The following is a 13,306-nucleotide window of genomic DNA, read 5'->3' as shown; positions in this document are numbered from 1 at the left end:
CAGCCAGAACAGGCAACACTTTTAAAACAGCATTTTTGTTTCGCCGATTATTTTGACCGTTTAATTAAGAGAAATTAGCTAAATAGCAAATCAGGTAGAATTTCCAATGATTACAAAAAAATGCACATCTCCGGCTTTTTATTCATTACCTTTTTTATTGAACACTCATTTTCCTTTCCTCTTGACAGCGATACATTTAATTGCAGGAGCTCAGTTATTTGGTTAGCTGTGGGTCCGTTTTTATTCACAGTGTTGCCACGCACAGGATGTCCTTAAAATCAATTAAGTCTTCCTCGACTCTCATTTCTGCAACCCATTTTACAGAATGTAGATACCTATTTTCATGTTTTCCTCTTCCCCCCTCCCTCCCTTTTATTCCTCTCTCTCTCCGTCTCCCTCTCTCTCTCTCTCTCCCTCTCCCCCCCTCTTTTTCGCTGTTGCCTCTTTGCCTCCCTAAATCAAGGTGCAAAGATGCCAAAGAGTGATGAAATGAAAAGAAAGCCAATTGCTGGACTGAGGTGGGGGAGATAGCTGCTCGGAGTCCGCCTGCGACTATGGAGCAGTCAGTAATTGCTGGAGACAGGGAGAGCTGGGGGTTGGGCTGAGGTAGCCATGTATAAATAGTGTGATCTCAAATTGAAAGGCATAAATAACAGCAGGAGTGATCTAACCCTATACAGCCCATCTTCTACGTGCAAAAACAGCGTGCGGAGGACGGCCACATCTCCGATTGAAAACAAGTGGATCTCTGTGGATAAGATCACCGGGCAGCCATGGAAGAACTTACGGCTTTTGTATCCAAATCTTTTGACCAGAAAAGCAAAGAGAGCAGCAGCGGCAGTGGCAGCGGCAACAAGAAGGAGACGATCACGTACAGGGAAGTTTTGGAGAGTGGGTTGGCTCGCTCTAGGGAGCTTGGAAACTCTGATTCTAACCTGCAGGACATGACCGAGAGCAGCAACCATTGCCCGGTGCATCTTTTCAAAGACCACGTAGAGAGCGACAAGGACAAACTGAAGGAGTTCAACACGGGCAGGACAGCGGAAGGTAAGAGCAGGGCTGGAAGCCCTCCGCCCCGCGCTCCTCGCCGCCAGCCCCGCTCCCCTCCCCGGCCGCCCCTGGCTCTCCGCAGCGGGGGCCACTTGGTCACCGCGGCCCCGGTCCCGGCCCCGGCGGGGCGAGCGGGATCGCCTCCCGCATCCTGCCTCCCTCCCGCGGCGGCGGGAACGCAGGCTGAGGGACACGTACTCCTGCATGCATAACGTGAGCGTAGCCGCGAAAAACAAGTCACAACTTCGGTCCTGCCCCCCCGCCGGCCCCCGTTCACATCCGAAATCGATCCGGTGCGTTAGGCGTTCTCTCGCCTGGGGAAAGGGGGCAGCGCAGCACGTCAGACGTTTTTGTCTCTATCTGTGTGTTTTTGTACGAGGAAACCTTGTCCGGGGAGTTTTAATGCCTTAGGAGACCTGTTCTTCCTGCTTCCGGGCCGTCAGGATGCTGCTGCTTGTCCTGGGAGAAAGCGGGAGGGGAGAGGGCTCGCTCTGGACATTTTGTCTTGGGTCGGTCAGCCTGTCCTACTCGGAGGCTCCGACCGGCGGGGACGAGAAGCAGGAGAGGAGCCCGGTGAGACAGAGGCACCGGCCCACCCGGCCGGCTGGTCCCTCGGTCCCCCGCCAGCCCTCTCACCTGGGCCAGGCAGCACGGCACCCCGCCGACCGAGGGGAAAACGCCATCCCTTCTCTAAGCAACAACAACGACAATTAAAAAACACATATATTTTTAAACCAACACAACTAAAAATCCCGCACAGGCTCACAGGGGAAGGAGAGAATTAAAAGGACGGGGGGATTAGAAAGTTGAGAAAGTGTCTCTAGGCAAGTTAGACAGGTGGACCTGCCTGGGGAGCTACTGGCTAGCTTGGGGTAATAAAAACCGGTTAATAGGTTGGGGAACAACAACCAGCCTTTCAGCTGTTTCCTACTGTTTGATCTTGTTTAATATAACACCGGGAGATTTAATTTACAGCGCAAATTCTTATTTAATATCCTTCTCGTTTCTACCTGCTCCCCAAACAGAAGAACGGGGTATAATCCCGTATTCATGCACCCATATTTCTGCACAAGCCAGTACCACTCAGCTCTGCTTATTTTCCTTCTCTGGTCGAGAGATTGAAAAACGAGAAGATTCAGTTTAAGGGAATCATTCGATACAGGATGATTTTCTTAAAAAAAAAAAGAAAGCAGAGCAAGCTTCAAGAATTATAAATAGAATGAGAAGGATCGAAAAAAACCCCTCTACTACTCTCCATTTTTCCCCGTGAATCGAAATTCTGGCTTGTATGTTTAGCTAATCTAATCTACGGAGAGGGGCTGGGGGTGGGGATGGAAGGGAGGAGTTGGAAAGAGCTGAGATGCTTGTGACAGTTTAAATTCATGCCAGGTTTCAGTCTAATTTCAACTGATTCCGGCGTGTGATTTCAGTCCCACCGACATGCTAGTTAATATTTTATACCTATCACGGACATGCTGTAGCCTCGGAAAAGAGACAGCTTTTGAACGCGCCTGATTTTCCCTAGGCATTTGCTGGGTTAGCACCCTCGTCTTTTCATAGGGATTCCCTTTACAGGAGAAACGAGAACAAAACGCCAGTAAAACCAACCGGTGAATTTCCTCATCCGGAGGCCAGACCCTTCCCAAAGTTTTATGCAGCCAGTATCAGCCCCGGAGCCCGGGGGAACGATCACGGCCAGGGCCAGTTTTCATTCTGGAAGTGAAAACGAATGCTTCGGCTTGGGTCCGGCCTGACTTAAGCCCAGATGCAGTTCAGGACGCTTTATTACGTTTAATTAACTTACGATTTGCAATTTGTAATTTGCATTTTGGGATGCTTCTAAGTATATAGGCTAATATATGTTCATGAGCACATTTCTCTGTGTGTGTATACATACGCATGTATGTATATAATACCTGTGCACTTGGTGAGGAAAAAGGGATCATCCGCAGATGCAACTCTCCCCAAATCCACACCAGCCAGAAGGTGAGGCACGACAAAGGAGGCAGTCAGGGCAGGCTCGTCCCGGGACTCCGCTGGTGCCCGCGCTGGATGCGCACCCGGCGGGGTGCCCCAGGCAGGCAGGGGATCCCGGGGAACCGGTTCAGCCTAAAGTGCTCTCCCTCGCTCCAGCATCTCTTCCTCTTTTCGTTAGCTGGATTTGAAAGAAGGACAGTGCCTTAGGCCTCCCGACATTAAGGAAAAGGGGAGACAATGATAATAATAAAACGTAGGAAATAATATGCCAAAGCAAAAGAAGTCTCCCTACCCAAGACAGGAAAGGGGAACTGAACAGCCTCCCCTGTGACAGCCTCCCCTGTACCCGGGACAAGCATTCTCAGCGGCTGCCTCTGGTCGCAAGCTCTCCACGAGCCCCGCTGGAGTCCCTGAAGGTTGGGAGGGTTCCTGCTGTCTCGGAGGGGCTGCGAGTGACCCATGGCCCTGGAGCCCGCTGTCCCGCACAGGGCCCCGCGGGACCGCCTGCCCCGGGGTTTCGACCCGCTGGCAGGTATTTTGGGGGAAAGAGGGGTGCTAAGGAGAACAGAGACGGGCGGTCTCTCTCTCAAGCCCAGGGAAAGTTTCTTTTACGAGACAAATACTATCATTGTGGCTTCACCATGACAGAGGTAGGAAGCTTCTTGCATAACCCTTTTTGGGAGAAAACGTCGCCGGAGAAACCCCCATCCCCCACCTCTTCCCACTGCCTGGAGGTATCGGGGGCCGGCGGTTTTCCTACCACCCCCTTCCCCGAACTGCCCGTACCAGCGGCACGGCTTCCTCCTAACCCTGGAAAGAAAATAAAATTAAATGTATCTGTATAGTTTTTCTGACAGGGCACCAGACAGGCAAGGCAGCGCGGCTCTCTCCCTCCCTCCGGCCCTCGGGCCAGCTCTCCCCTGCCCGGCGCGGAGCCTGTAGCGGAGCTCAGCCCCCCTCGCTCCTCCGGGGTCTGCCCGGGGCCCTCTTACCCCCACATCAGCTGCACCCGCAAGTTGTGCTGAGTTTGGGGACGAAGAGGGGAGGAGGGACACCCCTGTGTGAGAGAATTTCGAAGAGGTGCGAGGGGAGGCTCAGCGTCGTTTTCTTCTTCCCCCTCCCGGCAGGGATCTACGAATGCAAAGAGAAGAGGGAAGATGTGAAGTCAGAAGATGAAGACGGACAGACCAAGCTTAAACAAAGGAGAAGCAGAACCAATTTCACACTAGAGCAGCTGAACGAGCTGGAAAGACTTTTTGATGAGACTCACTATCCGGATGCCTTCATGAGGGAGGAACTAAGCCAGAGGCTGGGACTATCTGAAGCTAGGGTTCAGGTAAGAGAAAGGCTCTGTTCCTGGAAACGTGCTCACCTCCTTTCCTAACTGCCAGCGGATCCTAGCACAGTGCCCCGTTTCATGCAGAACGGGGAGGTGAAGGCAGAGGTGACACGTGTGATGGGAAAGCTGTTTGCAAGTCTGCTGTACCTGTCCTGCCAAACAGTTATTCTGCTCTGGGAATATCTGCCCGTGTCTAGCGTTTCCTAGGAAGGTGGTTTAAACTTTTTTTTTTTTTTTTTTTGTATGTGTGTGGGGTAGGTGGTTGGTTGGTGATAGTGTTGACAAGTCTCTAATAACTGAACAACTGGTTGTCCCCCCCCCCCCCCCCCCCCCCCCCGGCAAACGTGCCATTTACTCTCCCTTAATCCTTATTTTCTTCTCGCTTTTTCTATTATGGGGCCATTATGGGGGGGGAAAAAAAAGGAAAAAGGCCAGAAAACAATCGCCTGAATAAGGCTAGACAGTTTGGGTGCTGAGGGACAGGATTAGCCAGAGCCGGGGGAAAGGTGCCGGCTCTGATTCGCACAGCAAGCGTATGAATGCATGCCACCCCATCTGGTGGAGGTTCCCCCCGTCCCTCCCATCCCACTTCAGAGACAGCTAAATGCCAATTAGACTTCGAAATCTTGAAAATAGATCCGGGTTGCTGTAGTCCTGGGGCCACCAGAGCTGTCTGTTTGGGTGGCTCCACATCGATTATTTTAAAATTTGATTTTCAGTTTGATGCAGAGGAAAAATACTCCCTCTTCCCCCAAGCCAACTAGGGAATGCTTCCATAAGCAGATGTCATATTAAAAGAAACAAAATCCCTCAAACAAACAAAAAACCCAACATAAAAATAATTAACAAAAAATCTACCTAGAAAAAATAAGATCAACCTGTGGCTCTCTGAGCACACCCAGAGCAGGAGAAAGATGAAGGAAATCTCTTCTTGGATTAAAATTCTATACTTGGCCTAACAGACACAAACCAAACTAAAACTCAAGAAGAGAAAAAGTCACCAAGGCAGCCCCTGCACTGAACAAGACACCCTCACACCCTGGAGATGAGAGATGCCCATGTATATGTATACCTGCCCATAGGAGTGTGCAGGTAGCTACACGTAGGCATGGGTAGGCATGGGTATGGCTCTGTGGGCAGAGATGAGGCCTCCATGCCCTGATCTCACTGCCAGGCACAGCAGGAAGTGGAGAAATGCAGCCCCGAGCTGGAGTGGGGAGAGGGGTCTGCTTGAGCCCCTCCTTCAGCGTGGAAGGCAAGCTGACAGCACACTGCTCAGCCAGCATTTGCCCGAGCAAGCCACCACCTCGCTTTAAACAACTGTCTCCTGGAGGCAAATCCTGAAATAAATGGAGTACCTAAGTTCCTTTTTTTACTTTTTTTAAAAATAGTTTTTTGTCTTCTTTCAAGGTTTCGAGGTTGTATTCTTCCCTGAGCTCCTCTGACTCTCAGTACAAACCGAGCAGGGCAAGGGATGGTGCTGGGCATATGCCTTAGGAATGGCAGCTTGCAGGGAATATTGCAGGGGCTCGAGTGCTGCTGGCCTACTTTCTCCTGGAAGATTGATCTAACCACACCATATAAATTAATGAAAAGATTAAACTTTTGCTGAAGGGGACATCAACTCTTATGTCATCTTCCCAGATCTTCTTACTTGGGCTCTGTAATATCTTTCCAAGGCCTTGATGTACTGTTTCTATAAAAATAAATTACTTGTAATTGAATTCTGCACTCTTTCTTTCAAGTACTTTATTACTGAGGAGCACCTTAACAGGATGTTCATAGTTACAGGAAAATTGGTGCTTCAAGTGCTTATGGATCTTAAAACAGCACACACACACAGAATAAAAAAAAATTCTCCCCAAAAATCAGGAAGAGATTATGACTGATGTTTAAAAAAAGATATTTATTAATTTTATAAAAGAGGTTTGTGTGGATTTAAAAAAATTCCTATTCATAAAATAAATATAAAGAGGAAAAAGAGGAAAACTGGATAATTAATTAAGAAATAAGAAGAGAGTTATCCATCAATAAGTAGAAGCAGAAAAAAACCAAAAGAAAAAGGCAGAAAAGGGAAAGGTTTTGGCTTTTTTTTTTCTCCTAATACTTTCAGAATTGTTCTCTAATTCCTATCTGAACCTCTTGTCCCTTGCTGTTAAAGGATATAGTTTCAATTTAGCGTGGAAATTTGCTGTAAATAAATTGAAGCTCCTATGGTAGCTAGTCCTTATTAACCTTTTATTTTTAGTGTTGTACTGGAAACTCATATCACCCAGCTGTCAGGGTTATAATTGAAAGTTATGAGACCATAGTGAGGAGCAGGCAGTAATTCAATTACAACAAATATCTTTGGGTTTATGGTGCAGGGCTAAATTAAATGTCATTATTCACTGTCTCTAATGGAAATCAAAAGGAAATCAGATTAGAGCATTTGTGAAAGAAATCACTGAGTGATCCTTAATGAAGAAATAACTGTCTAAAACAGTGTACTGTGCTTTACTTAGCATATTCATGACTAATTGGAATTGATCGTGAATCACACCAAGCCTGATTTATTATCGCTTAATGCAGTGGCTAATTCATCACTTTTATTCCTCATAACCTTATTTTTTCGTAGCTAAAGGGAAAGACCACTTCGTTTTCCAGATTTAAATATAATTTCTGTTTGAAAGATGTTCTGATTTGCAAGAGAAGTTGTTTAAACGCTGCTTAAATTTCTTCTGACAATTTACACTGCTTTGTCGAGGCGGGGGTGGGGGGGCATGGGGAATACATACAAGGAGATTTCCTGCAAGGATTTACCACAGTAAAAAAAAGATGTATTATTGTCGCTACAGCTCGACAATATTTTGCATGCTCATATTCAAATACATCTGTAGATGTGTATAAATCCCTAACGGTCCAGTTAAAAGGAGAAGCGATGCATGTTGCTAATATTTGCGTGTTGCTGGTAGGGGGAAATAGGCTTGTGCCGCGCTGTGCTCTGCAGGGCAGCGGGGCGGCAGCGATGCCCGCTTAGCGCGGGGAGGGCTGCGCTGGCGACAGCCGTCAGGGACAGGAACCAGGACTGGCGGGTGGGTCTGTCTGTCTGTCCGCCCGTCCGTCCGTCGGTCTGTCCGCACCCGCTGCGCTCCGCAGTCGCCCGCTGCGCGCTTCCCCCACAGACACCCTAGGCAGGAAAAATGCTGCGCTGAATCAGAGAAGGCCAATTCCTACTTAAGAAAATCACTGAGGTACCCGAGGTAATTAATGCCTTCGGAAGCCTTTCTTTGCACTAATTACTCCGTTGTAAATGACCATCATTAAGGCAATTGAAGAAAGCTTGAAGGGAAAATTTGATGTAGGAAGTGCAGTTAGTATTAATTAACCGTATGATCTCTTGGCAAGAGCAAGAACATCAAAGGTTGTAGGTGTTTACTTAGCCACAAGATTTTGTCAGCGGTGAAAGTCAATGTTTGTCCATATTCGATAGGTTTTGGTGTAAAGATAAGGATCCGCAAAATATTTTGGCCCGCGTTTCTGATGAGGTTTTGGGGAGAGCTGTTAATCGAGCATGGCAGAAGGGGAAAAGTAATGAAAGACTGAAATGCCCCTGGAAAAGAGGCACGGGAAGAGCAGTGGCAACTGCAAAGTTCTTCGATTGTTTGAGTGAGAACGGCTGGAATTGGGGAAGCATTATCGAATTACAGACGTTCCTCGGGTAGGGGCATGAGCACTTCTTTACATCCCAGCCTGCAAAAGATGCTGCTCTTGTCTGGCCAGAAGTCTGCAGAAGCGGATTTTGTTTTCTTTAACATTTAGGGAACGGGGAATGATTCAGATCCTTTCGCGAAAGTTGAGTGACTCACATCTTGTCAGAGATCATCGATTTTAAGCCCAGCTCGGGAGAGGGCAGGAGCTCCAGTCTCTTGGGAGCCAGACCCCGCAGCTTGACCTGGCCCACGCTGGCTCTTCCCGATGATGGGAAGGGTACGAGGGTCCCATCCGTCCTGCGGGTGGTCTTACTGTAAGTGTCGCTCCAGACGGGTGGCAGAAAGACTGCCACTGCCTGCCCAGGGGACACGGGGTCCTCTGGGACCGGTGCTAAGCGGCAGGCTCCCGGTTTCTCCCTCTGCGAGAGCGCTTCCCTACTCCTAGGTTCAACTAAGGGACCACAACAAGGAGCAGGACCTCCCCCCGAACAGCCCCTCAGCAGCACAGAGAGGGGCTCACTGTGCCTGGGGTCGAGCTCATCCCCTCGGCTGCTCCCGAGGGGAGACCTCAGCAGAGCTGTGCAGCCACTGGCCTCACCCCTCCATCGCCAGCTCCTGAGAAAATGCTCCCTTAGTAGCTGCCTAGGCCACCTCCATTTTTTTGTTGTTTTGTTTTTGTTTGCTTTTTCTTTTAACAGGTCTGGTTCCAGAACAGGAGAGCAAAGTGCCGAAAGCAGGAAAACCAGATGCACAAAGGTGGGTTAGGGGTGCGGACCGGCCGGGGGCTGGCGGCCTCGGAGCCCGGGGCGCCTTCGCCACTCACCCGGCCCTGTCTCTCTCCGCAGGTGTGATCCTGGGAACCGCCAGCCATTTAGACGCCTGCAGAGTAGCCCCCTATGTGAATATGGGAGCCCTGAGGATGCCTTTCCAACAGGTAGTTAGCTCCGTTTTTATTTTACTTTCCCCCAGTAAACTCCCACCCCCATTCGTTTGCACGGGAGGAAGCCGGACACGTTTACAAGTGCCATTTATATAGAAGTTGGCACGTATTAAAAACAGGCTGTAAAACTTGGTGAAGGAGCCCCCGCCCGGCTTTCGGGAGCTCAGCGCTCCTCGGGACTGAGCGGGGGGTCCCGCGGCCCCGGGAGGCGCCGGCGGGGCTGAGGGCTGGCACTCACCCGCAGCCCGGACCGGCCTCCCGGGGCCGAGACCGGACCGGCCTCCCGGGGCCGCATCGCCTTCCCGGGCGGGTGGGCCCGGCAGTGCCTTCTGCGGGCACGGAGCGGCTCGGTCCCGAGCGGCCCCGGGGGCTTTGGTCTCCTCCTGGCGCCGCAGAGCGCTGCGGGACGAGGCTCTTCCACCGGGTGGGCGAAACCATGAGGGGGAAAACTATGCGGACCCTTGCGCTGGAGTTCCCCTCCTCACTCTCGGGCGCGCTGTTGAGACCTGTCCTTTTCCGATGGATGTGGCCACCCCGGAGGTGGGGAGCCTGCTCTGCCACCCTGATGGTCAGCGGGGACAGGGGCAGTGCGGAGCGCAGACACCGACGCCACTGGGGGCCCCGTCCGTGCCCCAGCGAGGCGCAGCCACCCCGGGAAGGCCGCTGGGGAAAACCGGGACGAGGGCGATGAAATTCCATTCCCGCTCCTAGCCGGTTGTAACTCTCCCTCCCTCAGTGTTTTCTTTTTCTTTTTTTTTTTCTTCTTTTTTGGTCAATTAATCGGGGAATTGATTTTTCTCCAGCCCAAAGGGACCCTCCACCACCTTCTCCGTCTCGGAGACACGTGGAGCTGACAGATTAATTGTATTGATTTTTAAAAGACATATTTGGACCAAAATAATTAAATACATAAATAAACTCTCCCCCACTCCTCCCCGAACCTACCCGAAGCTGAAATCTCTCAGTCAACCCAACGTGTTTGTGTAGGTCTAGAAAGCTCCAAAGCAAACACTAGCCGGGCATAGAAGGGACCCACGGCCAAAGAGTTTTTAGCAAGGTATAAATAAAAAAAAAAAAAAAAAAAAGGAAAAAAGAAGAAAAAAATTAGCTATTTAGCACTTGTTGGCGCCCGTGCGTTGGACAGCATTTATTTATTTATTTATTTATTTATTTAAATATTTAAAACCACCAGGAGGTGGGTTAAGCGTGTCTCTGTGCCCTCGGAGCGGAGGTTTGCCGCCCTGATTGCGGGGGAAACTCCGCTCACAAGTTGTTCTTTTCACCCGCCGGGCTCCCGGGAAGGGCCGGGGCCGGGGCCGGGGCCGGGCGGGCGGGCCGTGTGTCGCTGGCGGCGGGCTGGGCGCTGACGCCGTGTGTGTGTCCCGCTCCCTGTGCCCAGGTCCAGGCGCAGCTGCAGCTGGAGGGCGTGGCCCACGCGCACCCGCACCTGCACCCGCACCTGGCGGCCCACGCGCCCTACCTGATGTTCCCGCCGCCGCCCTTCGGGCTGCCCATCGCCTCCCTGGCCGAGTCCGCCTCCGCCGCCGCCGTGGTGGCCGCCGCCGCCAAGAGCAACAGCAAGAACTCCAGCATCGCCGACCTGCGGCTGAAGGCCCGCAAGCACGCCGAGGCCCTGGGGCTCTGACACGCTTCCCCCGAGCCCCCCATCACACCCCGCCCCGGGTGCCCGCGGCGGGCGGGCGTGTGACCCGCACGGACCGCCGCTCTGCCCCTCCGCTCCTCCTCATCCTCCTCCTCCTTGGCTGCAGGGCGAGCAGCGAGCGCTCCGGCCGCCCTGCCGCCTTATCTCGTTTTTATTTTATTTTATTTTTGTTTTGTTTTGTTTTTGTTTCTTCCCCCTTCCCCGAGGTGTGCGAGCGCCGCTCTGCTCGCCCGCTCGGCCCCAGGGGCGCGGCGGCCGGGAGGTGCCGCGTGGCGCGGGGGGGACGCTCCGCCCGCCGCGGGCCCCGCACACAAGAGACGCGAGCAGCAAACACGCACCCGCCAGTCAGAGACTCCTCGGAGGACAAAGTAGGTGGGAGGAGAGAGAAAAGAGAGTTTAAAAAAAAAAATCACAAAAAGAGGAAAAAAAAAAAAAGGAAACTATCTCTAAATTATGTTAATCTGTGAACATTGGGGACACTTTGGATTTTTGACCCTGGCAAAAGTGATCGCTCCGGCATAACGTCATCTGCTGCTGTCAGTTTTGCTACCTTGTGCATGTGTCAAACTAAACACGTTTTGAAGATCAGAAATATATTAGAACAAAACTAAACAAAACAAATAGTAATAATAATAAATAATAAATCCTTGGGGCTGGTCTCCATTAAAGATGACATTTCTTTGTTGCCAACAGTATTATTTCACTGCCATGAATCTCTTCCATCACTGAGGAGCTGCTGCTGCTGCAGAACTGGTTTGAATTTAAATGTGGAATTTCAGATCTGAGGCAAGGCAGATTTTTATTTTCCTTCTTTTCTTTCCTAAAAAAAAAAAGGGCAGCAATAACAAAAAAGTGTGTGCCTCAAATGGCTATGTCATTTGAAAGGAGAAAAAAAGAGAGACTAGAACTTACTAATTGTTAGTGATAACTTGAAAGATGGGAACAATAAGAAATGCACCTGTTTGCCAGAATTACATGAACTCAAAGAGATGTATTGTGCCATAGAAACAGGTCAATTTTTCATTTTTTTGCCCCAGATGCCTAGATCTTTGAATCAGAATCTCACTGTTTTACAGGATGTAGAAAGAATGAATTATATCACAAAGGTGGACATATGGTTTTAAGGCATAATACTGATGCAGCATTAATTTTAGTGAAATGCAATTAAGTGCAGTAAAGTGCAATACTGTAAATATTATAGATGAAAAAAATAGCCGTACTTATTCCGTTATTAACCAATTCTGCAAGATCCATAACTTAAATCCTTTATGCTCAGACTGGTGCATTGCAGCTCCTTGCCAAAATGACAGTCCGAGTCTTCTAGGAATGGATAAAATTATATGTATCACATATGGGAAAAGGTAGATACTATGATTTCTAGTCAACTTAATGTGCCATATTTCTCAGAAGCAAGCTGAAAAAATCTGTATTATACTTTCACATTATTTTAGGTAAAAAAGCAAAACAACAACAAACCCAAACAAGTTAAAACAACCCAGAGAAGTGTTCTGTAGAAGAGGACAAGTTCAATATTTGGACATTTTAATTTTTGCCTGTGATTTGGACACCAAGTATTAAACTAATGCTTAAGCAAAGAAACTACTACAAATCCAGCAAGGATGGAGAGCAGGGAAGTCCTTTAAATTGTATTACCAAAGTGTCTGGGTTTATTGACCCTCCTCCCCAGTTTTACTTTTTTTCTGTTATTCACTTCTAATTTGGTTTGGGTTTTTTAAAAAAAAAAATTTGCTGGGGAGGAGAGAGGAAGGTACAAATAGTGGTCTTGTCTTCATCTAACAAGATAGTTTTTTGTTGCCTTTACTACCAAGGTCTGTGTTGATGGAAGGCTATCCTCTGAATAGCACCGTTATTAGGCCTGCTTTTTATGTCTCATTTAGCAATCCATTACTAGTTTTGGCTTTTGCTGATGTTTATCAAATCCAAATATTACTGTAGGACAAAAATTCATGCTTAGGAAAATTTTTAGACTTTTCTTCTTTTTTGAGTTTTGTTTTTTTTTTTTCTTTTCTCCTTCAAATTTTGATATTTTCTGGCATACAAAATTTCTGGAATGTCAAAAGTGTGCCGCTTCCCTTCTATTTATTATGTGAGAAGTAGTTAATGTCTTGGATTTGCTGAGGCTGATAAAAGTTGCCTGCCATTTTTACCTCTCTGTGAAAGTCTAGTACCTTTTTAAAGCAAGGCCAAATATGAAGGTAGAATATGAATACTTGTTGCTGAGCAATACAGACTAAATCTCAGGCAACCAGCAATTTCTTATTGAAACAAAACATTGTCTGGAAAGTAAAATGTTATTCATGATGATGTATGAAATTCTGGCTAGAATGAGAAATATTTGGAGTGGTTCTAGCACTTCTAAAATGCAGATCTGAAAAGTAATAAACATTAGTACAAAGATGGTTTAGGCTAAAGTGAGTAACTTCATGTACTGGACACCCACAGCCATTGAAGGAGAATTAGATACATGGTGTTGAAGACCAAAGGCATAGAGCTATCATGGGGACTGCTTGTTATCTGTACCTCTAATCTAATTGTCAGCCTTTCCAATCCTCTTCTGAGGATTTGAGAGAGGCTTACATTACTATTTTGCAGTCCTGCAAATTAATGCAGGACTTTCAGAAAAG

General features: G+C 48.7%; 1 protein-coding gene across 1 annotated transcript; it reads left to right on the top strand.

The window, feature by feature from the left end:
• Positions 1-379: 379 nt before the first annotated feature.
• Positions 380-13,081, top strand: SHOX (short stature homeobox). Its single transcript, XM_039725764.1, has 5 exons — positions 380-1,047; positions 4,155-4,363; positions 8,757-8,814; positions 8,904-8,992; positions 10,398-13,081. The coding sequence occupies exons 1-5, from the start codon at positions 774-776 to the stop codon at positions 10,641-10,643; spliced, it is 876 nt and encodes a 291-aa protein (XP_039581698.1). The 5' UTR covers positions 380-773; the 3' UTR covers positions 10,644-13,081.
• Positions 13,082-13,306: the final 225 nt, after the last annotated feature.

Source organism: Passer montanus, unplaced genomic scaffold (genome assembly GCF_014805655.1).
Source record: "Passer montanus isolate IOZ18808 unplaced genomic scaffold, ASM1480565v1 scaffold56, whole genome shotgun sequence".
Lineage (NCBI taxonomy): Eukaryota > Metazoa > Chordata > Aves > Passeriformes > Passeridae > Passer > Passer montanus.
The sequence above is the reverse complement of the archived record's forward strand: the minus strand, read 5'-3'. Positions and strand labels throughout refer to the sequence as shown.

Excerpts from the sequence above, each read along its gene's own strand:
- SHOX (XM_039725764.1), top strand. The coding sequence starts at position 774 with ATGGAAGAACTTACGGCTTTTGTATCCAAATCTTTTGACCAGAAAAGC. Across the intron at positions 1,048-4,154 it reads CACGGGCAGGACAGCGGAAG|GGATCTACGAATGCAAAGAG; the intron begins GTAAGAGCAGGG and ends CCCTCCCGGCAG. Across the intron at positions 8,993-10,397 it reads TGAGGATGCCTTTCCAACAG|GTCCAGGCGCAGCTGCAGCT; the intron begins GTAGTTAGCTCC and ends CCCTGTGCCCAG.